At 46.6% G+C, this 24856-nt stretch overlaps 1 protein-coding gene across 2 annotated transcripts in view; it reads right to left on the bottom strand.

Annotated features, from left to right (window-relative positions):
- LOC136612324 (tropomodulin-3-like) overlaps positions 1-24856 on the bottom strand; it is a 69732-nt gene that overhangs the window by 19482 nt on the left and 25394 nt on the right. For both annotated transcript variants that reach the window (XM_066592594.1, XM_066592595.1), the window contains exons 4-7: positions 7183-7305; positions 4790-4858; positions 2660-2790; positions 1296-1403 (exon numbers count right to left, since the gene is read on the bottom strand). In XM_066592594.1, the coding sequence (XP_066448691.1) occupies positions 1296-1403; positions 2660-2790; positions 4790-4858; positions 7183-7305 (431 nt within the window). The remainder of the gene's footprint in view (positions 1-1295; positions 1404-2659; positions 2791-4789; positions 4859-7182; positions 7306-24856) is intronic.

Below are 24856 nucleotides of genomic sequence, written 5' to 3' on the forward strand. Positions count from 1 at the left end.
TAAAGTTCATATTTCGTCGGATCGGTGAGTAGCAAGCGGTTTAAAAACCGCTTTAAATTGCTATTTTATGCCAGGGGGGGTGACAGGGGGAATGGGGTAATGTAAAATTTTGATGTTTGCCGCGAGACAACCCCTTTAACCTCTGACATGGTCCTCCCCCCCCCCCCCCCATTTTAGTTTCCCCCCCACTTAAAAAAAAATAAATTCATAACTCCTTTATTTATTCATCGATGTTGCTGTATGAGGGCTTGTTTTTTGCGGGATGTGTTGTATTTTTCAATGGTGCTATTTAATGTACTATATAATGTACTGGAAAAAAATTCTAAGTTGTTTTTACGGTGTACAAACTGCAACAAAAATGACATGATAACTTTATTCTATGGGTCAGTACGATTACTACGATACCAAACTTGTATCTTTTTTTTTTTTTTTTTTTTAAAGACAATTAAATTTTTAAAATTATTTTCTCCTGCATCTTCTGCGAACAATAACTTTATTTTTCCGTCGACATAGTTGTGCAAGGGCTCATTTTTTGCGGTAAGTCCTGTAGTTTACGTTGGTACCATTTCAGAATACATACAACTTTTTTCTAGGAGATAAAGTGACTGAAAAAGTGCATTTCTAGTGTTCTGCAGCTATTGCCCGTGGGTGTCAGCTGTAATAAATCTCTCTTCATACATACCCTGCACTTGCATGATGTAAATGAACGTCATAGCAGGAAGGGCTTAAAGAACCCCACATATTTGATATTGATGAGTATGTACAAGTCAGAACTATTAAAATATCACCATATTTATCCCACCCAGTAAAGCACATACACATTTTTTTTTTTAAAGTGCGGCATGTTTTTTGTTATGCTGTCTCCCAAAAAAAGTTTTAAAAAGCCTCAAAATATGCTGACAGGAAGCAGAGGTTTAAGAAAAAAAATTTGGTTCTTAAAAACAGAAAAACATAAGAAAACAATTGGTAACACCATAATCGTACTGACCCATAGAACAAAGTGCATGTCATTTTTACTGTACTGTGAATGCTGTAAAAACTCCCCACCTCAAAAAAAAAATGCACAATTGCATTTTTAAATTCTCTTCACTTAAAATTTTTTAAAAGCTTTTCCATAGATCACGGGGTTTTAAAAATAAAACAAGTCCTGCAAAAAAACAAGCCCTCATAAAGCTGTCAATGGGGAAAACAAAAACACTCACTAGGCTACGACAAGAAAAAAAACAAATGATAAAAAAAATTCCAGATCCTGAAAGGGTTAAGCCAAAGGCACACACATTTCATCTGATACTTACTACTGCTACTGGATCATTGCTTCTTGTTGCTGCAATGCTGAATGCTTTTACCTGTGTATTCGATTCCAAAGCCTTTGCAAAATCTTTCAAAGTGGGGATTGGGATATTCTAGAAGGACCAAGATACTGGAGATTAGGGAACATTTTAGAGAAGAGATTGCTTTAAAAAATCTGAACGCAAACATGGGAAACCAAGTGCGAAATGTATGTCCATGTTACCCTAGTTGATTTGAATCCAGGGCCGCACTGCGCTCCCATCTTAAGGGCCTTTCACACAGCCCAAGGATCAGGCTAGAACGTTCCAAGAAATGTTCATTTGCCTGATCAGCAGATCGTGTGTAGATTCTGTCAAACACCCAAAGAACGAGCAAACGGTGATTGCATCTTTTAAGCAGCGCAAATGATTATCATTGTCAGCAGCAAATCTCCCCATGTGAAGGTGGGATCTGTTGCTGACAATCCTGAAGCTCTATGGGGGACAATCAATCATCTGTATGATAGCTTGTCCTCTAACAGTCCAAATTAGCCCATGTGAAGCCGTAGTAAGCAATCAATTCAGTTGATGGGCCCTCATCATATCTATTAGTGTAAATGGTATTGGAGGGCATTATCATCCGGCTTTAATATGGAGATAAGCCAACACAATACAAATAGAGGACCACAGAAGAATAATGAGCACATGTAACTTATTTCTCAATGATCATTTGCTTTTTTTTTTTTTTTTACAGACTTGACTTCCAAATATCGCTATGCTTTTTAAGCTAAAGGGGTTTTGCGGGCAATTTCTATTGATTACTTGTGGTCAGGATAGGTCATCAATAGGTGATTGGCTGGGATTCTGGACGATCAGCGCTTCGGGTGCCGCTCTCAGTGCCACAACACCGTGTATGGAGCGAAGGCAGATAGCTCTGAACAATGTGTAGTGGCTGGCGCTTGCAAATGCAAACACAGCTCCCACTGATTTTAATGAGGCCCCAGACTGCCGTTCATTACACCGGGGTCAGAGCGATCCATTTCCGCTCTATACACTAAGTTGTGGGCTGACAGCAGGCGCCTGAAAAGCTGATCAGCCGCGGTCTCAAGTAATGGAACACAGACAATCAGCTATTGCCCAGAAAACACCTTTGACTATGGGAAAAAAAAATGTATTTACTACAAACTGGACACTGTTTTTGCAACAATGTCAAGTATAACCTTTAATGGGGATTACAGATGGCCTAATTATAACTTACAATGTATGCCCTCACAGTCATGATCACGTTGTGAAGGACATCATGACCTAGACTTACATATGCTATATGGCTTTCCTTTACGATTTGACTGCAATGCAAAGGTACAACTCTGGTCAATGCACTTCGGAATTACCTTTATGTTATTAAGGTTCACTTCAACCAAGCGAGGATCATTGTTCTTTATTCTATTCAGACTTTCCTCCACGTTGGTAGGGTTAGGTGGTTCATCAGACATCGGTCTGACTGGCTCTGCCTTTACAACATCTAAAGCACAAACCATAAATCTTAAACCAAATAAAGTAATGGAAGGAAGATACAATAATAGAGGCATATAGTCAGCTTACACTCTACATCTATGGTTAGGGATCCTCCGAGCAGAGAACAGCGATCACCTTGCGCTGTAAATGGACAACGATTATCGCTCAAAAGTCATCTTTTGAGCAATAATCGTGTATAAATGGGCCGTAAGTCTACAGGGGCATTATGTGCCCACGTTGTCCATAGATACAATCATTCACCACTTGATGCCCTCCAGTGCACTACATAATTTAGTTCAGGGCATGCCCATTAAAAGCAAAATAAAGAGGTACGAATACAGCTTCTGCTCTAATAAGCAGCACAATGGTGAGCATAGGACGTAGAAGAACCCAAGGGTCAGTGCTGGCCATTGTGTCCGTTTTCTGACCTCTTCCCAACAATCCTGATATACAGAGCAGGAACAGAAGTAATGGTAAGAAGCTTATGTGAAAACTGCGATAGCCAGATGAAAGGGTGCCTCCTCTCATCCCGTGAAGACAAAATCAGTTCTTTATCGCCTTCTATAGTTGGACATAAATATAGGCAGAACTGATTTATCGGGGGAAGCAGTGGGAGAGATCAGGAAATGGAACCTCTTCCCATCCCTCCTAATACATGAGCGCTACAAGTCACTTTATAGACCAGAACACTCAACTTCTCAAAAAAAGTGCTGACTCTTGTGCTGCTCATTAAGGAACCTTTTCAGCTCTAACTGAAGAACATAGTGGTCTGAAGGAAATCACACGGAGCTCTTGTAAGCATACATTTCTTCAGACAATGCTATTAAAAGGAGCCTTTTGTAGACGTCATTTTTAACACATTTCATAGATGAAACATGCATTTCTGTATTGCTGCTGCCAGTTCATGGGGGGATGCAAAGGCACAGCGGCTCTAAAGGGTAATGCATGTATATAGGCAATGTATTGTTTCACCATGTTCAACTTCGTTAACAGGCCTTAATAGTGGCCAACCCCTTTAGATCTCTCACACAATGGCGATTCGTACACACTGCGGTACAACGCTCCTAATAATTTTAACGGGACCTCGCAGAACGCTGTGTTTTCTAATGCCGTGATTTTCTAGCACTGCCTGCTCTATTTGGCACACATTTGCACTTTTTAACGCACCTCATCACCTACCACAATGATGGGGTGCGTTAAAAAGTGCTGTTACACTCAGTAACCTGCATTTGAAAATGCCTGAATAAAATGCGGCGTTATACTGACGTCATGTGTGAGAGTGGCCTAGGAGTCGCCTTCTACTCCTGAAACACATAAGAATGCTTTTATCATCTAAAAAGGACAATCCATCCTTTCTCCAACTAGAACCCACTGAAAATCAGGTGATCGCTGTGGTCCAGCAGGTGGACCTCCAAAGATCAACTGTAATCTCCAGGGAATGTGACATCTTCTGGGGTCCGTATGCCATAATAGATCATAATTAGAACAGGACCCTTTAGACCTCTAATTGCTTTCCTTAAAATTAGGCTAGAGTCACACGGGGGCGGATTTCCAGTGGAATTCCCGCAGTTTGGCCGCACCCAAAACCTGTGAGAATTCTGCTGGAGAAGCGCAGATTCAAAACCCACGGCATTTCACCATAGGTTTTGAAGCGGTTCGGCCGACGACATTCCGCTGCGACTTTCTCTCCCCATTGAGAGGAGCGAGGCTGCAGCGGAAAAAGAAAAAAAAAACCAAAAAAACGACATGTTGTATCTCTGACCTCTGCACCGCAACGCCAGTTCCGCCCGGCTTTGCCGTGACGGTGGCCTACCCATGGACAAATTTTTGCAAGTTCTCAACCACATGGGTGGCTAATCCTGGGATTAGCGTTCGCAGGCGGATTTGCCGCTGCGGAATTCCGCAGGGAGTTTCCGGGGCAAATCTGTGTGAACCCAGCCTTAGGGTTTAAAGATATATTTTACCTTACATTTATTAAGTATTACCATCAGTAAATAAATACTCACTGGGAAATCCTTGGCTGTCAAACCCATTACTAGTGCTGTTTGGAAGAAGGCTGGGCATTCCAAGGATAGCTGAAGAAAAAATATGTTACATTGTGACAACAGAAAACACAACTGTTTGTGTAAATGATAAGGTTTCTGTACGGAGCATCAAAACAGAACTAAAACCATGAGAAGCAATGAATGGCTTTATACGTACGACAGCCCGAAAATAAAATATGTAGCAGCATTACCAAAGCCAAGAAGTACAGGACATTCATAGCTGACCCATCGGATTATATGCTGGATATACTCCCATGGGCCGAACATCTTCAGAAACATTTTTCATTTGAACATATGCAAAAAAGTCGTGTCTTTTTGGCATACAGGAGTACAAATAGAAGGTTTACCAGTGGATGCATTTATTCTGGAAGACTTTTTGCATTGTTGGAGCTCATAGGAAAAGATCAGTTGCAGTTAAGGCCTCCCTCACGGGGGTTTGCAGAAACACACTGTTTTTGGACAATGTGTTTACTGCAGATTCAGCCCGGTGTCATGCGTCATGCCAGCGTTTTAAGCACTGCTGAAAACAGTCAAAAATGCTGCAAAAAAAAAAACAAAAAAAACCCTCCATACTCACCCTGACAGGTGCATCGGGGACTCTCCAGACCTCTGCGCAGGCTGCCAGGCACGTGTCAAGACGGCAGAGGATCTTTTGCTAAATGACTGAGATTAGAAATCCCTGTCTCTGGCAAGAGATTGCTCCGATTGGCTGAGCAATGCTGAGTAACAGCCTGCTCAGCCAAAAAGCCAGCGCTGGATGCGATTGGCTGAGCGGGCTGTCACTCAGCCGTGCTCAGCCAATCAGAGCAATGTCTTGCTGGAGGCGGGGATTTCTAATCTCAGTGGCTGGCAAAAGATCCTCTTCCGGCTTGACAAGTGCCCGGCAGCCTGCATGGAGGTCCGGAGAGTCCCCGACGGCACCTGCCAGGTCAGTATGTATCCCGCCCCCTCCCCTTAGGTAGTGTAGCTAGGACATTTAGCGCTACACAAAACACGGCACCAAGTCGTGCCGCGTTTTCGGCAGTGCCGAGAAACGGTGCCCATTCATTTCAATGGGCGACGCAGGGCCGAAAACTGCCCAACATAGAACATGCATCGATGTCAAAGTGCAGCGTTGGAAACACTGCATTTTGACATTTGTGTGAACAGCTCCATTGAAATGAATGGGGGCATTGTACTGCATTTAGTGCTGCGCTGAAAAGGCAGCGCTACATGCTGTAAAAAAGCATCTGTGTGAGGGAGGTCTTAGGCTTAATTATTCTCACAATCGATATTTCGGGGGATGGGCTGGGGGTGGGGGGGCGGGGAGTGTTGGCTAAGCTTTTCCAGGCAACTGAGACAGCAGCATCTCAACATACAGATGGCACAAGTGCACCCTTTTGATTTACGTTTGTACATTGCAATATATGTACATGCCAGAGTAAACGTCCTGAGGCTTGCACAGACTGCTCCACAAACACACTGTGAAAGGAGCATAAGCTTGTAAAGGGGTAATCCCACTTTAATATCCACAGGTAAGGTGCTAAATGTTTGGCCACCGGCGATCCAACATTTAAATAAATTCTATACTTGTCTTTAGTGATTAACATTTTTCCTTTCATCACCAGCAAATGTTTTCGGACCACAGAGATAAGGACGCAGCTTTTTTTTGTTTTTCCATTTTCGCTTTTTCCTCCCCCTTTTAAAAAATCATAACTTTATTATTCCTCGACGTAGGTATATGAGGGCTTGTTTTTTGCGAGACGAGTTGTATTTTTTAATGGTGGTATTTAATGTACCACATAATGTACTGAAAAACTTAAGTGAAGAGTAATGGAAAAAATACCGCCATTCCGCCATCTTCGAGTGCATCTTGTTTCTACGGTGTACATAGTCTATGGGTCAGTGCGATTACAATACCTGATTTATAAAGTCGTTTTTTTTTTGCTGTACTATTGTTTTTTTCAGATATTTTATTTTTTCTGTCTCCATCTTCTGACAGCCACAACTTTTTTATTTTTCCATCGACATAGTTGTGCGAGGGCTAATTTTTTGCAGGATGTCCTGTAGTTTCTGTTGGTACCCTTTTAAAATATATACAACATTTTGATTGCTTTTTATTAGATTTTTTGGGGGGAGACTGGGTGACCAAGAAAATGCAATTCTGGCGTTTTTTTTGTTTTTTTTCTTTGGACGACACTCACGGTGCAAGGTAAATAATGCATTACTTTGAAAGATCAGACTCACGGACGCAGCAATACCAAATATGTATCTTTGTTTAAAATTTAGATTTTACAATAGATATGGCAACGTCATTGTAGAAATTAATGGAGCATGTTGTTACGGTTTTTGACATTTTCCCTTTAATTACTAACCAGCAAGGTCGCTCAGCTCAATGTCCGTGGCACTGCTCAAAGCTTCTTCCAGTTCCGGTTCAAGTGCTAGCTTCTCCTCTACATGGAAATCTTTGGGCTTTTGTTTGGGGATAAATACTTTCCCTATTAAAACATAAATAATGTCAGTGTCAGGAGAGCTGGAAGAAAATACAGTACTGCAACTGACCAGAAGAGGGCGCAATCATCATTAGGACTGTTGTGTATTACCAACTCTACCAAATACATACCATATTGAGAGTACATTCATATAGTGCACTCAAATTGAATTTTGTTTCAAATGCCATGTTTTTGCAAAAAAAACCCACACATTTGGAAGCAATTTCAAAAATTATCATGGCAAAAGAAGAAAATAAAACAAAAACACTTTGATTGATGAATACTCCCCAAGATAGCATGTTTGTCAAACAGGTCATTTTTATCAGCAGTTTTGGGTACATTATAACTTCCTAAGTAAGCATTTTCTAAAGCAACTTCAGAAAGTACTGTAAGTGATCCCACTGTAAGGCTGCCTGTCCACGGGCAATTAATTGCCTGCGGATCACGCTCTGTAAAGCTTTCCATAGGCTAACTATGGAAAGCGCAGCACCCACATCCACGAGCGGAGAATTATAGCAATTCTTCCCTTGCGGGATTTAAATCGCGGCATGCCGCGATTCTCCGTTAAAATAGGCTTAATGTGGAGACCGGTCAGTGCTCCCCCCCCCCCCTGCGGCGGAATATCGCTAGCGATATTCTGTCACGGCCGTGGTCAGTGGGCCAAGGTTCCGGTACCTGGAGGCAATATTCTGATTTGAAGTGTGAGATCACTCACTTTGTGAGTTATAAAAGACTAAAGGCCCATTTAGATAATTGTGTGCATTTACAGCACAAGGTGATCGCTCAAACGTTGAGCGATCACCTTGCGCTCCGAGTGGGGGATGCAGAAGACAAGGGGGCCGCCTGTCTTTTGCATCCAGCTGTTCTCTTCTCGGAGTGCCAGGCTGTTATACAGCCGAGCGCTCCGAGCATGGGATGCAGAACACAGCTGGACCGCTGTGTTCTTCATACTCCTGCTGTGTTCATGGAGCGCTCAGCTGGTATAAAGCTGGACCGCTGTGTTCTTCATACCCCTGCTGTGTTCACGGAGCGCTCAGCTGGTATAAAGCTGGACCGCTGTGTTCTTCATACCCCTGCTGTGTTCACGGAGCGCTCAGCTGGTATAAAGCTGGACCGCTGTGTTCTTCATACCCCTGCTGTGTTCACGCTCAGCTGGTATAAAGCTGGACCGCTGTGTTCTTCATACCCCTGCTGTGTTCACGCTCAGCTGGTATAAAGCTGGACCGCTGTGTTCTTCATACCCCTGCTGTGTTCACGGAGCGCTCAGCTGGTATAAAGCTGGACCGCTGTGTTCTTCATACCCCTGCTGTGTTCACGCTCAGCTGGTATAAAGCTGGACCGCTGTGTTCTTCATACCCCTGCTGTGTTCACGCTCAGCTGGTATAAAGCTGGACCGCTGTGTTCTTCATACCCCTGCTGTGTTCACGCTCAGCTGGTATAAAGCTGGACCGCTGTGTTCTTCATACCCCTGCTGTGTTCACGGAGCGCTCAGCTGGTATAAAGCTGGACCGCTGTGTTCTTCATACCCCTGCTGTGTTCACGGAGCGCTCAGCTGGTATAAAGCTGGACCGCTGTGTTCTTCATACCCCTGCTGTGTTCACGCTCAGCTGGTATAAAGCTGGACCGCTGTGTTCTTCATACCCCTGCTGTGTTCACGCTCAGCTGGTATAAAGCTGGACCGCTGTGTTCTTCATACCCCTGCTGTGTTCACGCTCAGCTGGTATAAAGCTGGACCGCTGTGTTCTTCATACCCCTGCTGTGTTCACGGAGCGCTCAGCTGGTATAAAGCTGGACCGCTGTGTTCTTCATACCCCTGCTGTGTTCACGGAGCGCTCAGCTGGTATAAAGCTGGACCGCTGTGTTCTTCATACCCCTGCTGTGTTCACGCTCAGCTGGTATAAAACTGGACCGCTGTGTTCTTCATACCCCTGCTGTGTTCATGGAGCGCTCAGCTGGTATAAAGCTGGACCGCTGTGTTCTTCATATCCCGCCTGTCTTCAGGGAGTGGGCTACAGCTGAAACAATAGTATCAGCTGTATCCCGCTGTGAACTCCTGATGAGGTCGATTGTTCTCTTTCAGCACGCTGCAAGACAATGATGAGCGACGGCATAACGAAAATTGCACAATGTCAGTGCAGTTACACAACATGATTATTGCTCAAAAGACGGTTTTTAAGCGATAATAGTTGTGTCTAAATGGGCCTTTAGTCAATCACCACAACCAAGTTTTTTTTATAGCTGCAATGCATCGACATAAAAAAAAATAAAAAGTATCTTTGCAAACAGCCTTCGTTAAAATATGAATAAATCAAACAGCCAGAATGGCATAAAAAGATAGAAGAACTATTCAAGTTTTTATTGCACCTTACAGAAGGTTGACACGGCAGATGTTGCATCAGGAAGCCAGTTTTGCGCAGACGCTTCCCAACACATCCTCCGTTATCGATTCCACTGCAGCAGGGATGCCTCGTTTTACATCATCTACCTTCTGTAAGGTGTATTGGAGTTCTTCTATTTTCATGTCCTACTGGCAGTTGTAGGTCAATTCATGTATGAAGAAATCTGCTTTATTTCTGCTCTGTTCTTTTTGGATCCCCCTGCATTATCCCAGGACTCAGGCATTTGCATGATATATGTATTTCACAGCTAGGCTTATTTTCTATATGGCGCATACATCATACCAGACTGCATAAATGGGAAGTCATTTTTCTTTCCTGTACCATCTAGTACTCCATATATAATATACTACATTAGACTACTGATACACAAACACCAGTCTTGACTCATCCGGAGAAATATTTCCCACTATACTATGCACTTCGTGAATTATCCATTTCAGATTTACACATGAAAATAAAACAGATGGATGTGGTTAGTAACATGCAAATAAGAGCGGAAGTTGAACAACAGTCCAATATCAGCAGCTCCCCAGAGGCTCTGGCTGAGTACACAGGAAGCAAACAAATTCATCAAATGCACATCTTGTGGGCCATTTTTACTAAGTGGTTGTTCTGTAAACGAGCTGGTGATCTACCTGATTTACTAGTTCCAAATATGCATTTCTAGGAGAGGTCCCACTGACGGACCTATCTGCTGAATCTCCACTATACACTTCAAGCCTATTGTTAGAACTGCAAACGACAAGCATAAAAAGTAGGACAAAACAATGAAACTAGCAAGAGAAGAGGCACAGCGGTATAAACCCTTCCAGATGGCAAATGCAAAACTAAAGATAAAAAATTCCAAAACTCCACCAGCCCCTAAGCTTGCATCACTGGTTAGACCTCACATTTAGGACAGATGTTATGATAGTAGTACAAAAAAATAAAATATATATATTTTTTCAAATCTCATGTCAGCCATGATTCTTGTAAATACCGTAGCACATTGATTTGCTGGACCATGCAAGTTGTAGGAATGCAAATATGACATCTACAAGTGTATGGGGCTAACAGAAAGTGGCATAGACAAAGAATCTTAATAACAATGCATGCCCCAGTTGCTGCCATATGATAATGATGTGTGGGCTTGGGAAAATGAGGCTATACCAGTCTGTCTGTGGCATTTCCCTGGGAACTACTAGGAATTAACAATAGGGGAAATGTTTTAGTGTTTGTAAACAGATTAGTTCCCTTCCGACATCAGCTGTGGACACAAACCCCACAATGTAATTAAGCACCCAACTGCTTGAGAAATCTATCACCAATAGACTGATAAATGACCAAGGTTGGGGGAATAGTGGGCAGCAAGCTGGGCGAATGTTGGCACTTAAATTACAATTATATGTTAACTAGAGATGAGCGAGTACACTCGCTAAAGGCAATTACTCGAGCGAGCATTGCCTTTAGCGAGTATCTCCCCCGCTCGAGACTGCAGGTTCGGGTGCCGGCGCGGGGGAGCGGTGAGTAGCGGCAGTCAGCAGGAGGGAGCGGGGGGAAGAGAGGGAGAGAAAGATCTCCCCTCCGTTCCGCCCCGCAGCTCCCTGCCCGCTGTCGGCACCCGAACCTGCAGTCTCGAGTGGGGGAGATACTCGCTAAAGGCAATGCTCGCTTGAGTAATTGCCTTTAGCGAGTATACTCGCTCATCTATAATGTTAACTTTTGCCACTCAGAAATTCTTCCTCCTTGATAATACAAAAGCCTGTGCTTTAAAGCAGAAGACTGAATGGCCAGGTTCCCAAAAAGAGATTATGGAACGTGTGCTGCCCTTTCTTCTTCTTCCTCTGTTAATACTGGGACTGGATCCAAAAGTGAAAAGAAAAAAAGAATTAGGCTTTACTTTATACCTCTCTTCACTTTCTAATCCAGCCTTAGCAAAAATAAGCACGGGCAGCAATGGGGCTTTCCCCCGCTGTCTGACATGACGCTGTACTCCATTTCCTGAAGACTAAGGAAAGGTCTCCACGCTGTAGTAACTACATGAGGTCCAAGCCCTACACACTCGAATGGTTGGAAGATTGTGCCGTAGAAGGGCAGCATTATTGGCAAACACATGTGCTTATCGGTCACTACCGCTACCCATTTTTTGACTGTAGCGTAGTGCTTAATTAATTTTGGCATTTTTGCTTCATAAATCAGTCTACAATTTGATCTGACATGGTGTCAAAATTTGGCACATTTCTGGTGCATATTTTGTTACAAGGTCTGGGCACAACCATATTAGTAAGTCTACCTTAACCCTTTCCAATCCACTGTCTGACGTCTTCCTACATTCTGATTGAAGCTTGTACAGCTCCAATGTCAGAAGACGTCCGACAGGGTATTCTTACCATTTATTGCCAGCCACTCTGCTGTCGGAGCCTCTCTGGTGTACACACACTGGCTTTAGCCAGCAGATGGCACCACTGTATAACAGCAAAAAGAGAAAGCCTTTTAGGAAACCCTGAATCCAAGATTGGATTGGAAAGGGTTAATATTTCTCTTCTACAAACACATCTAATTACTGAAAACTGAACACATGACTTTCCCTTAGACATCAGCAATATCTAATAGAAATCTCATGTCACCAAATCTGGGCCCATTTCTCACTAAGGTCTAACATTTCCCTTGACATACCATTCAAACACACTACTGGTTATAATAAAAATAAGTGGTTGGTAAACTTCCAAAGACTTAGAAAGAATCCGCAGGACAGACAAAGACCTGCATGTTATTCCACGCCGCCAAGCCAAACACTATTATTGCAGTAGCTATGATGATATCATTGAAAAACAAACCAAACCCTATTATCAGAATGTACTAAACTGCTAGAGCTGTCGTCCATCATGCCGCAGTCATACAAACACTCCCACAAACCTCACATTACTCACTTATCATTACATCAGAGCGGAGAGCCCACTACAGATAGGAGACCTTCATCCCTCAATAGTCAGATAAGGAGACTAAGAGGGAACACAGTATTCCATCTGCTCTGCTCCAAATATAAATCTATATACTCCAACCTGTATACCGTAAAATGTAACAATACTATTCAAATGGGTTTCTGTTAACATCAATATACAACATTACTGGAGTAGACAATCCACATTTAGGCCTCCTTCCCACGAACGGATTTACGCCGCATAATTCGCGGCGAAAATCCGCTGCGTTGCCCGCAGCTATTAGGTTCTATTGAACCTAATAGCACAATGCTCACGATGCGGAATTCCACTGCGGAATTCCGCACCGTGAAATCTCCCGTCCTCACCCGCGGCATGCTCTATTTGCCGCGGATGTACGCGCTGAAGGCTTCCATTGCAGTCAATGGAAGCCGTCCGTTCACGCTATCTCCCGCTGTAACACAGCGGAAGATAGCGTGAAAACGCTTTCCCGCCTACCGCCGCCGCGTCACGTGACACGGTGGGCGTATCACATGACGCAGCGGCGGTGGGGAAGCGTCTTCACGCTATCTTCCGCTGGTAAGTATGGGGTCTCTGGGGGGCGCCGTGACGGGCTTCGCCGCGGAATATTCCGCAGCGGAGCCCGTCACGCTCGTGTGAAGCCGGCCTAAGTGTACATTACCCTTGAATAACTATCAAACATAAAAAATACATATATAATTGGGTAAGTACTTGAAAGAAATGTGAGTAAAGCTGCTTTTACACAGAATGATAATACACTATTGTTCGGATTCCTGCGATCCAGAGGGATTAACGATTACACTGGTCAACAAGTCAAAAAAAATTCGGTATCTGGTTTGGAAACAGGTTGATTTTACTAGTTTTGGGGTGCTGAATTCAGTGGAAGAATCAGATTCTATCATGTCACATTTCTGAGAGACATAGCACTATTACATAGAGTATAATACAGTATTGCCAAATATCGGCTGGTTTTAAATACGAAAAAAAAAAAATTAAAAAAAAAACAACTCAATGTTTTTCTGGTAATGTATTTGTGAATGAAACTCAAAAAACACCAATATGCTGAGGTAAGAAGGAAGAGAAGTGCAGATTATAACAAACACTAAACAGCAGTACAGATAGGCTCATGTCAGTAACCTTCCTGCTCAACTACACTATTCTGCCATCTAGTGACCATTTTTAGAACTTCATCCACTGTGTATTACATTCAAATGAGGAGTTTAGCTTAGTCATTGATTTAATTTTATATAATTAATTCACCAGAAAATGAACACAAACACAAACTTTTTTAAAAAATTGAAAAAATGTAAGTTACATAAAAACCTTACGTGATACATCCTTTCTAAGGGTAAATTGATATATCGCACACCAGATGCAAAAATGCTGTTGAGCAGTGTTATCATTCAGTGTAAATGCATGCAGCAACTGATCGAACGGGAACTCGTTTGTCGTTTAGTATTGCTTGTGTAAACAGAGCGACTGCATGTTTACTATGAATGGAGGCAGGCAGGCACGATCCCGGCCCACTCCACCCCCCATTCAGTCAGTGATGCTCGTTCTGTGTAGAGGCACCCTAAGGGTGCCTTCACACTGGTGAGAAAATCATGCAATTTGAGCTATGCAAGAAAATGCAGAATTATGAATCCCATGCGTTGAAATGGCTTTATTCCCATCTGCAATGTTTTCTATCATACTACGTTGCGAGATTCAGAAATCGCTGCATGCCCCCATCTTTCTGCATTTTGCTAGTTTTTCTCGCCCATGCCTCTCTATGGAACCTCCGATTCATCGCACCAGATATCTTTAGAGGGAGAGTTAATTACCGCCATACACATTAGAGAGTTGTCCAAACCCGCTGCAGTGCTACCCTACCCTTAGCCTTCTACTACATGGCTGTACAAACTGCTTTGGTCCGAGGGTCACACTGTCATTCTTCTACTTCATGGAGCTGCAATAAAACTTAAAGGGGTTGTCCCGCGGCAGCAAGTGGGGTTAAGCACTTCTGTATGGCCATATTAATGCACTTTGTAATATACATCGTGCATTAAATATGAGCCATACAGAAGTTATACACTTACCTTCCCTGCGCTAGCGTCCCCGTCTCTATGGCTCCGTCTAACTTCAGCGTCTAATCTCCCGATTAGACACGCTTGCGCAGAAGGGTCTTCTGCCTTCGGGTCTGTCCGGCAGCAGCGACGTTTTTGGCTCCGCCCCCTTCTACACGCCATCGCGTAGCTCCGCACCGTCATGTGTGTCGATTCCAGCCTCCTGATTGGCTGGAATCGGCACACGCGACGGGGCGGAGCTACGTGATGATGCGTAGAAGGGGCGGAGCCAGAACGCCGCTCGTGCCAGACCGAGCCGAAGGCAGAAGACCCTTCTGCGCAAGCGTGTCTAATCGGGAGATTAGACGCTGAAATTATACGGAGCCATGGAGACGGGGACGCCAGCGCAGGGCAGGTAAGTGAATAACTTCTGTATGGCTCATATTTAATGCACGATGTATATTACAAAGTGCATTAATATGGCCATACAGAAGTGTATAACCCCACTTGCTTTCGCGAGACAACCCCTTTACGCTTTTTAAAGAGCTATTAGAGCAGTCAAGTTATTTTATTTAAATAGCACCATTTGGGGTACATATATCTTAGTGTTTAAGATACATATACATTTTATAAAAGAATTAAAAGGCAATTCTGTAATTTTATCTGTATTTACTTTTCATGCCGTCTATTAGCAGAAGTTGATGAATGGATCGCTTTGCTTTGATCACTTGAATGCAATGCTCACAGTAGCATCGAGGGGTTAAACGGGCAAGATCTCTTATTTGGACCATTGCTATGGGAGGTCGGTTGCAGACCACTGTTTTGTGTCTGTGTCATCCCTATGCCGTACATTTATGAAGTTGGCTTTTACCTGCAGGGGAAAGTGCTCATCGATTAACGCAAGCTCCTGCCAAACAGACATCACATATAACGGAGTGACAGGAACCTGTAGCAGAGGTAAGTGCTCACTGCAGCCCAACCAGACCTGGAAAGTCTCATATAAAACCACACAAGCAGGTGATCACAGTGGGTCAGCAACTAAGGGGCCACAGATTGTACAGCCATGCCAAATCTAAATAAAAGGGCTCCGAGAATTTAATCATGTGATCCCCACAAGAGTTCCAAAAAACTGTTCGAGGAAAATACAGAAAATCCTGGCGACTGACAAATTCTGTAGGCAAGTTTAGTTTCTGTACATTTTTATCGTTAATTTGCATTTACTTTCTATTCGTTAGATCAAACGTCTTGTTCCAAGACTTTATTACCACCGTCTCCCTCCATTAGTGATAAAGTGTATAAATTTACTGTTACACTAATTTGCCGTGTAATAGAGCCCAACTTTTCCATGAAACAATGGAAACAAAATTCCATTAATAGTTTGTTTGACTGTAGCCCTGACTGCAGAATAAACCTGTTGGGAAAGATGGTGTTTATGTCCACATCAAAGCGCAGGAAAGCACCAAGCTTCAAATTACAAGGGAGCATGCACTTCTGGCAGGGAACACTTGTCTTTGCTGGTTTTCCTTACAGCTTGTATTGTTTTCCTAGATCAAACAAATCTGTACTGAAGGTGTATTAAACACTAAAGCCCCTTTTACACAGCACCATTATTGGGTAAAAAAAAAAGTCGCTTGATTGAGCAGTTTGGAAGTTACTCATGCAGTGTGAATGTAGGAAATGAAAGAACAATCAGCCACCTCCCCCCAAAAATAAATAAATAAAATATATAAATATAAAGAATCGCTGAACGAATCTTTCACGCAGACCTGGAAAAAAAAAAACATTGCGGCTTCATTGTTCCTTGTAAACCGGCAGTTCATCTGTGAACGAATGCCCGATTAGTGTGAATAGAGACAGGTGGGCGGGCTGGAACGATCTCAGTCCCACTCTGCTTCCATTCATTGAGCGATGATCACTTCTGTGTAAAAACACTGATTTGTTATTAGGAGTTCGGGAATAGGGTTTTCTTTTTAATAGAGATGAGCGAACGTACTCGTCCGAGCTTGATACTCGTTCGAGTATTAGCGTGTTCGAGATGCTCGTTACTAGAGGCGAGTACCACGCGATGTTCGAGTTACTTTCACTTTCATCTCTGAGACGTTAGCGCGCTTTTCTGGCCAATAGAAAGACAGGGAAGGCATTACAACTTCCCCCTGCGACATTCAAGCCCTATACCACCCCCCTGCAGTGAGTGGCTGGCGAGATCAGGTGTCACCCGAGTATATAAATCGGCCCCTCCCGCGGCTTGCCACAGATGCATTCTGACATAGTTCAGGGAAAGTGCTGCTGGTGCCGGAGCTGCTATAGGGAGAGTGTTAGGAGTTATTTTAGGCTTCAAGAACCCCAACGGTCCTTTTTAGGGCCACATCTGACCGTGTGCAGTACTGTTGAGGCTGCTTTTAGCAGTGTTGTGCAATTTTTTTTTTTGTATATCGTGCGTGCAGAGCATTGCGTCCTCAGTCTGCAGTCATTGTACAGAGTATAGGGCCAGTACTGCTGAGGCAGGGAAAGAGATATTCAGGCTATATAGGCAGTGGGCTTTTTCCAAAAAATTGGGGAAAAATACTATATTTGGGCTGCCTGTGACCGTCTTCAGTTTACTGCGTGTCTGCAGGGGGTAGTAGTCCTAATTAATACGCAGCTAAGCGTTACAGCAGGCTTGCGCGAAATTATTTCCTGGATCTGCTGTCTCTGTTACATGATCGCCGTCATCCCGCCAGAGGGAAAGAGTATACATAATATTATATGCTGCCTACAGTATCTGTCTGCTGTATCAGCTCAGCATTTTAAAAAAATAGAAGCAAAATACTTAAGGCCTACTACTGGCCTTTGGCCACTTGACTGCTTCTGCACTGTGAATTCCACTAGCTCAGTCATACGCACCTACGTCTCACTACAGGCGTGCGCAAAATTGTTTCCTGGCTCTGCTGTGCGTTCCGTAAGGGAAGTCAGCCTCCAACCACAGGCGAATAAGCGGCACATTTAATTACAGCGTTCTGTTTCTGCACTACTGGTAATACAGCATGCTGAGGGGTAGGGGTAGGCCTAGAGGACGCGGGAGAGGACGTGGAGGCCCAAGTCAGGGTGTGGGCACAGGCCGAGCTCCTGATCCAGGTGTATCGCAGCCGACTGCTGCGGCATTAGGAGAGAGGCACATTTCTGGCGTCCCCACATTCATCTCACAATTAAGGGGTCCACGCGGTAGACCTTTATTAGAAAATGAGCAGTGTGAGCAGGTCCTGTCGTGGATGGCAGAAAGTGCATCCAGCAATCTATCGACCACTCAGAGTTCTGCGCCGTCCACTGCTGCAACTCTGAATCCTCTGGCTGCTGCTCCTCCTTCCTCCCAGCCTCCTTACTCCATTACAATGACACATTCTGAGGAGCAGGCAGACACCCAGGAACTGTTCTCGGGCCCCTGCCCAGAATGGGCAGCAAGGGTTCCGAATCCTCTCCCACCGAAGGAGTTTGTCGTGACCGATGCCCAACCTTTGGAAAGTTCCCGGGGTCCGGGGGATGAGGCTGGGGACTTCCGGCAACTGTCTCAAGAGCTTTCAGTGGGTGAGGAGGACGATGACGATGAGACACAGTTGTCTATAAGTGAGGTAGTAGTAATTGGAGTAAGTCCGAGGGAGGAGCGCACAGAGGATTCGGAGGAAGAGCAGCAGGACGATGAAGTGACTGACCCCACCTGGTTTGCTAAGCCTACTGAGGACAGGTCTTCAGAGGGGGAGGCAGGTGCAGCAGCAGGGCAGGTTGGAAGAGGCAGTGCGGTGGCCAGGGGTAGAGGCAGGGCCAGACCGAATAATCCACCAACTGTTTCCCAAAGCGCCCCCTCGCGCCATGCCACCCTGCAGAGGCCGAGGTGCTCAAAGGTCTGGCAGTTTTTCACTGAGAGTGCAGACGACCAACGAACAGTGGTGTGCAACCTTTGTCGCGCCAAGATCAGCCGGGGAGCCACCAACCTCACCACCACCAGCATGCGCAGACATATGATGGCCAAGCACCCCACAAGGTGGGACGAAGGCCGTTCACCGCCTCCGGTTTGCACCGCTGCCTCTCCTCCTGTGCCCCAACCTGCCACTAAGATACAACCCCCTCTCAGGACACAGGCACTACCGTCTCCTGGCCTGCACCCACACCCTCACCTCCGCTGTGCTCGGCCCCATCCACCAATGTCTCTCAGCGCACCGTCCAGCCGCCGCTAGCGCAAGGGTTGGAGCGCAAGCGCAAGTATGCCGCCACGCACCCGCACGCTCAAGCGTTAACCGTCCACATAGCCAAATTTATCAGCCTGGAGATGCTGCCGTATAGGGTTGTGGAAACTGAGGCTTTCAAAGGTATGATGACGGCGGCGGCGGCCCCACGCTACTCAGTTCCCAGCCGCCACTACTTTTCCCGATGTGCCGTCCCAGCCCTGCACGACCACGTCTCCCGCAACATTGTACGCGCCCTCACCAACGCGGTTACTGGCAAGGTCCACTTAACAACGGACACGTGGACAAGCACAGGCGGGCAGGGCCACTATATCTCCCTGACGGCACATTGGGTGAATTTAGTGGAGGCTTGGACAGAGTCAGAGCCTGGGACCGCTCACGTCCTACCCACCCCCAGAATTGCGGCCCCAGCTCGGTGGTGGTATCTGCGGCGGTGTATGCTTCCTCCACTCAACCACCCTCCTCCTCCTCCTCCTATGCAACCTCTGTCTCGCAGTCAAGATGTGTCAGCAGCAGCACGTCGCCAGCAGTCGGTGTCGCACGTCGTGGCAGCACAGCGGTGGGCAAGCGTCAGCAGGCCGTGCTGAAACTACTCAGATTAGAAGAGAAGAGGCACACGGCCCACGAACTGCTGCAGGGTCTGACAGAGCAGACCGACCGCTGGCTTGCGCCGCTGAGCCTCCAACCGGGCATGGTCGTGTGTGACAACGGCCGTAACCTGGTTGCGCCTCTGCAGCTCGGCAGCCTCACGCACGTGCCATGCCTGGCCCACGTCTTTAATTTGGTGGTTCAGCGCTTTCTGAAAAGCTACCCACGCTTGTCAGACCTGCTCGAAAAGGTGCGCCGGCTCTGCGCACACTTCCGCAAGTCCCACACGGACGCTGCCACCCTGCAACATCGGTTTCATCTGCCAGTGCACCGACTGCTGTGCGACGTGCCCACACGGTGGAACTCTACGCTCCATATGTTGGCCAGGCTCTATGAGCAGCGTAGAGCTATAGTGGAATACCAACTCCAACATGGGCGGCGTAGTGGGAGTCAGCCTCCTCAATTCTTTACAGAAGAGTGGGCCTGGTTGGCAGACATCTGCCAGGTCCTTGGAAACTTTGAGGAGTCTACCCAGGTGGTGAGCGGCGATGCTGCAATCATTAGCGTCACCATTCCTCTGCTATGCCTCTTGAGAAATTCCCTGCAAAGCATAAAGGCAGACGCTTTGTGCTCGGAAACAGAGGCGGGGGAAGACAGTATGTCGCTGGATAGTCAGAGCACCCTCCTGTCTATATCTCAGTGCGTTGAGGAGGAGGAGGAGGAGGAGGAGGGGGAAGAGACAGCTTGGCCCACTGCTGAGGGTACCCATGCTGCTTGCCTGTCATCCTTTCAGCGTGTATGGCCTGAGGAGGAGGAGGAGGAGGAGGAGGAGGATCCTGAAAGTGATCTTCCTAGTGAGGACAGCCATGTGTTGCGTACAGGTACCCTGGCACACATGGCTGACTTCATGTTAGGATGCCTTTCTCGTGACCCTCGCGTTACATGCATTCTGGCCACTACGGATTACTGGGTGTACACACTGCTCGACCCACGGTATAAGGAGAACCTTTCCACTCTCATACCCGAAGAGGAAAGGGGTTCGAGAGTGATGCTATACCACAGGACCCTGGCGGACAAACTGATGGTAAAATTCCCATCCGACAGCGCTAGTGGCCGAAGGTGCAGTTCCGAGGGCCAGGTAGCAGGGGAGGCGCAGAGATCCGGCAGCATGTACAGCGCAGGCAGGGGAACACTCTCTAAGGCCTTTGACAGCTTTCTGGCTCCCCAGCAAGACTGTCACCGCTCCCCAGTCAAGGCTGAGTCGGCGGGAGCACTGTAAAAGGATGGTGAGGGAGTACATAGCCGATCGCACGACCGTCCTCCGTGACGCCTCTGCCCCCTACAACTACTGGGTGTCGAAGCTGGACACGTGGCCTGAACTCGCGCTGTATGCCCTGGAGGTGCTTGCTTGTCCTGCGGCTAGCGTCTTGTCGGAGAGGGTGTTTAGTGCGGCTGGGGGAATCATCACAGATAAGCGTACCCGCCTGTCAACTGACAGTGCTGACAGGCTTACACTCATCAAGATGAACAAAGCCTGGATTTCCCCAGACTTCTCTTCTCCACCAGCGGACAGCAGCGATACCTAAACAATACGTAGGCTGCACCCGCGGATGGAAGCATTGTTCTCTATCACCATCAAAAACGTGGACCTTTTAGCTTTATCAATCTGTGTATAATATTCATCCTCCTCCTCCTGCTCCTCCTCCTGAAACCTCATGTAATCACGCCGAACGGGCAATTTTTCTTAGGCCCACAAGGCTCAGTCATATAATTTTTGTAAACAATTTTTATACGTTTCAATGCTCATTAAAGCGTTGAAACTTGCACCTGAACCAATTTTTATTTTAACTGGGCTGCCTCCAGGCCTAGTTACAAATTAAGGCACATTAACCAAAGCGATTAATGGGTTTCACCTGCCCTCTTGGTTGGGCATGGGCAATTTTTCTGACGTACATTAGTACTGTTGGTACACCAATTTTTTGGGGCCCTCGCCTACAGTGTAATCTAATTAATTTTTTGCCCACCTGCATTAAAGCTGACGTTACATCAGCTGTGCTGGGCACTGCAATGGGATATATTTATGTACCGCCGGTGGGTTCCAGGGAGCCACCCATGCTGTGGGTCCACAGGGAGTTGTAACTGCATGTGTCCACTTCTAAAGAACCCCAGTCTGACTGGGGCATGCAATGTGGGCCGAAGCCCACCTGCATTAAACATGACATTATCTCAGCTGTGATGGGCAATGCAATGGGATATATTTATGTACCGCCGGTGGCTTCCTGGCACCCACCCATGCTGTCGGTCCACACGGAGTTGTAACCGCATGTGTCCACTTCTAAAGAACCCCAGTCTGACTGGGGCATGCAGTGTGGGCCGAAGCCCACCTGCATTTAATCGGACGTTACCTCAGCTGTGATGGGCAATGCAATGGGATACATTTATGTACAGCCGGTGGGTTCCAGTGAGCCACCCATGCTGTGGGTGCACACCGAATTCCCATTGCAGAGTTGTACCTGCCTGTGTCTATGAATTAAAAACCGCGGTCTGACTGGGGCATGCAGACACCTTGACAGAATGAATAGTGTATGGCACATAGGTTCCCCATTGCTATGCCCACGTGTGCAGCTCCTGATGGCGGTGGCACAGGATTATATTTCTCATTGCTTCCGTACAGCATTGTGGACTATCGCCCCGCCCCTTTTAAAGAGGGTCGCTGCCTAGCCGTGCCAACCCTCTGCAGTGTGTGCCTGCGGTTCCTCCTCATGGCAGACGCACTTATAAATAGACATAAGGATGGATGGATGGATGGATGTGTGCAAGTGGCTGTCAGAAATCCGGGGGGGGGGCGGGGGGCGGGAGCGAGCGGCAGTGATGTGTGTGTGTGCAATGTCAGGAGACCCGGCTGTCAGAAGTCCCGGGGGGAGGGGGGGGCAGCGGCAGTGATGTGTGTGTGTGCAATGTCAGGAGACCCGGCTGTCAGAAGTTCCCGGGGGGAAAGGGGGAGGGAGGGGTGCTGTTAGTGTACTTGTGTGTGGGCACTGTAAAGGGGGACTCTGTGGGGGAGGTCACAGGGGGGGCACTGTATAGGGACGCTGTGGATGGGGGGCATGTGGAGGGGGGCTACTTTGGAGGGCACTGTAGGGCATGTGTAGGGGGTACTGTAGAGGGCACTGTTTGTGGCACTGTGGGGGATCATTAGGCGGGCACTGTGGGAGAGTGCACTGTGGGGGGGGGGGGGGGTCATTGTGAGTGGGGGTCATTGTGAGGGGGGGGGATCGCTGTGGGAGGGGCACTATGAGGGCATGTGAGTGTGGGGAAATGTTTTGTTTCACTTTAGCAGGGTGGGGGGGCAGTAGGTAGCCTTGCAGTGGGGGGCTGCAGGAGAGCTCTCTCGGCTCTCCCCAGCCCCTCTCCATTCACTATACACAGTAATGCTGTTTACACTCATGCCAGGATTTTATCCTGAACCATGAGTGTATATCGCAGTCTCCCCTGGCCACACCCCCTCTGATTATAGTATGCAGCAGGGGGCGGGGAGAGACTGTAGAGCAGTTCAATAGAGGTGGGCGTGTCATGGGCGGGGCTAAGACGTGAGCTGAGGGAGGCCATGAAATCCTGCCTTTTCATGTCTCTTACTACCATCGGGAGCGCGCACACAGAAGAGGGAAGGCAGCACAGAGGCGCCATCTTTGAAAGCTGCAGTGAAGATCAGAATCTAAGGTAAGAAACTGACATTGCAGCTGATCTGCTGGCCGGTTTGAGCCCCTGTATGCTGTCTGTTACTATCCTTACTGAAAGGAAAGCAGCAGCATTATAAAATTTTTTACCCTGTGTGGCCGGACAACCCCTTTAAATATTGCAATATATGGCATTTCTGCTATTATTCTATTAGGATGCCATAGGTCCACCCTGATAGGCAGAAACACATGGCAGCCCTGGGGGCCTTCAGAAAGCCCTGGACTGCCATGACAACTGAACAGTACCTTGCAATTTCATCTTGGGAGATGCCTTTTGGGACCCTGGACTCTGATCGAGGCATTTAAAGGCTACTGTCAGAATTAACAGTGAATTTTAAGAGGTTGACCGCTACGATTAGCGTGAACACTGATCTCTGCTATTGCTGACGGTTGTAAGCTGTCAAAGATAGTCAGTACCTGCCAGATATGGAGCGGGATCAACATCTGATCCCACTCCATACAAACATACTGAAGGGCATACATGTATGAATAAAAATGTCAGGGACTTAAAGGGGTTGTCCCGCGCCGAAACGGGTTTTTTTTTTTTTCAACCCCCCCCCCGTTCGGCGCGAGACAACCCCGATGCAGGGAGGTAAAGAAAGCTCACCGGAGCGCTTACCTTAATCCCCGCGCTCCGGTGACTTCTCTACTCACCGCTGAAGATGGCCTCTTCCTCCGTGGACCGCAGCTCTTCTGTGCGGTCCACTGCCGATTCCAGCCTCCTGATTGGCTGGAATCGGCACGTGACGGGGCGGAGCTACACGGAGCTACACGGAGCCCCATAGAAGACTGCAGAAGACCCGGACTGCGCAAGCGCGGCTAATTTGGCCATCGGAGGCCAAAAATTAGTCGGCACCATGGAGACGAGGACGCTAGCAACGGAGCAGGTAAGTATAAAACTTTTGATAACTTCTGTATGGCTCATAATTAATGCACAATGTACATTACAAAGTGCATTATTATGGCCATACAGAAGTGTATAGACCCACTTGCTGCCTCGGGACATCTCCTTTAAGTAGCTGTATCTGGTGCTACAGCTCAGCCTTCAGTAAATGAGGCTAAGGTACAATACCGTATGATGCTCTTTGTATCTGGGAAATCCCATTAAAATACACCTCAGCCATAATCTAAAAATGAATACCCAGTTATAATTAACTCTCCATTTCCACTCATCCCTAAATACTCTCCAAGGTTCAACAGCTGGCATGGTGCCGTACACCGGGTACTTACAATGGTGGGCTGCTTTAAGAGTACTTCTGTATGCTTAAATATAGGCAAGTCACTTGGTTGTGCCGATATAAGTCAGATGGGCCAACAGCCAACCGTGCATGGGGCAGTCTGAAGGTCCCTTGATCAATCCAGTTGGCTAAGCACTGCCAGAGAAGTCATGTAGGTTTGGCTGATCCAAGACGACATGTTTTTTGGAGAGTCTGGTAAGATAGCCCATCAGCAGCTGTCAAATGTGTTTGGCCAGCAGCTCTCTTTTAGAGGCAGTCATCAATTGATTTCTTTACCAAAATAATTGAGCAACTTGGATTACAGTTTTCAGGACCCCCGACAGCAAGACAAGGTCAGAAAGAGATCGAGTTAAACCCATTGAAACCTTGGCAACTGGTGAAATAAGAGGCAGGA

This window comes from Eleutherodactylus coqui, chromosome 2 (assembly GCF_035609145.1).
Source record: "Eleutherodactylus coqui strain aEleCoq1 chromosome 2, aEleCoq1.hap1, whole genome shotgun sequence".
NCBI classification, from domain to species: Eukaryota; Metazoa; Chordata; class Amphibia; order Anura; family Eleutherodactylidae; genus Eleutherodactylus; species Eleutherodactylus coqui.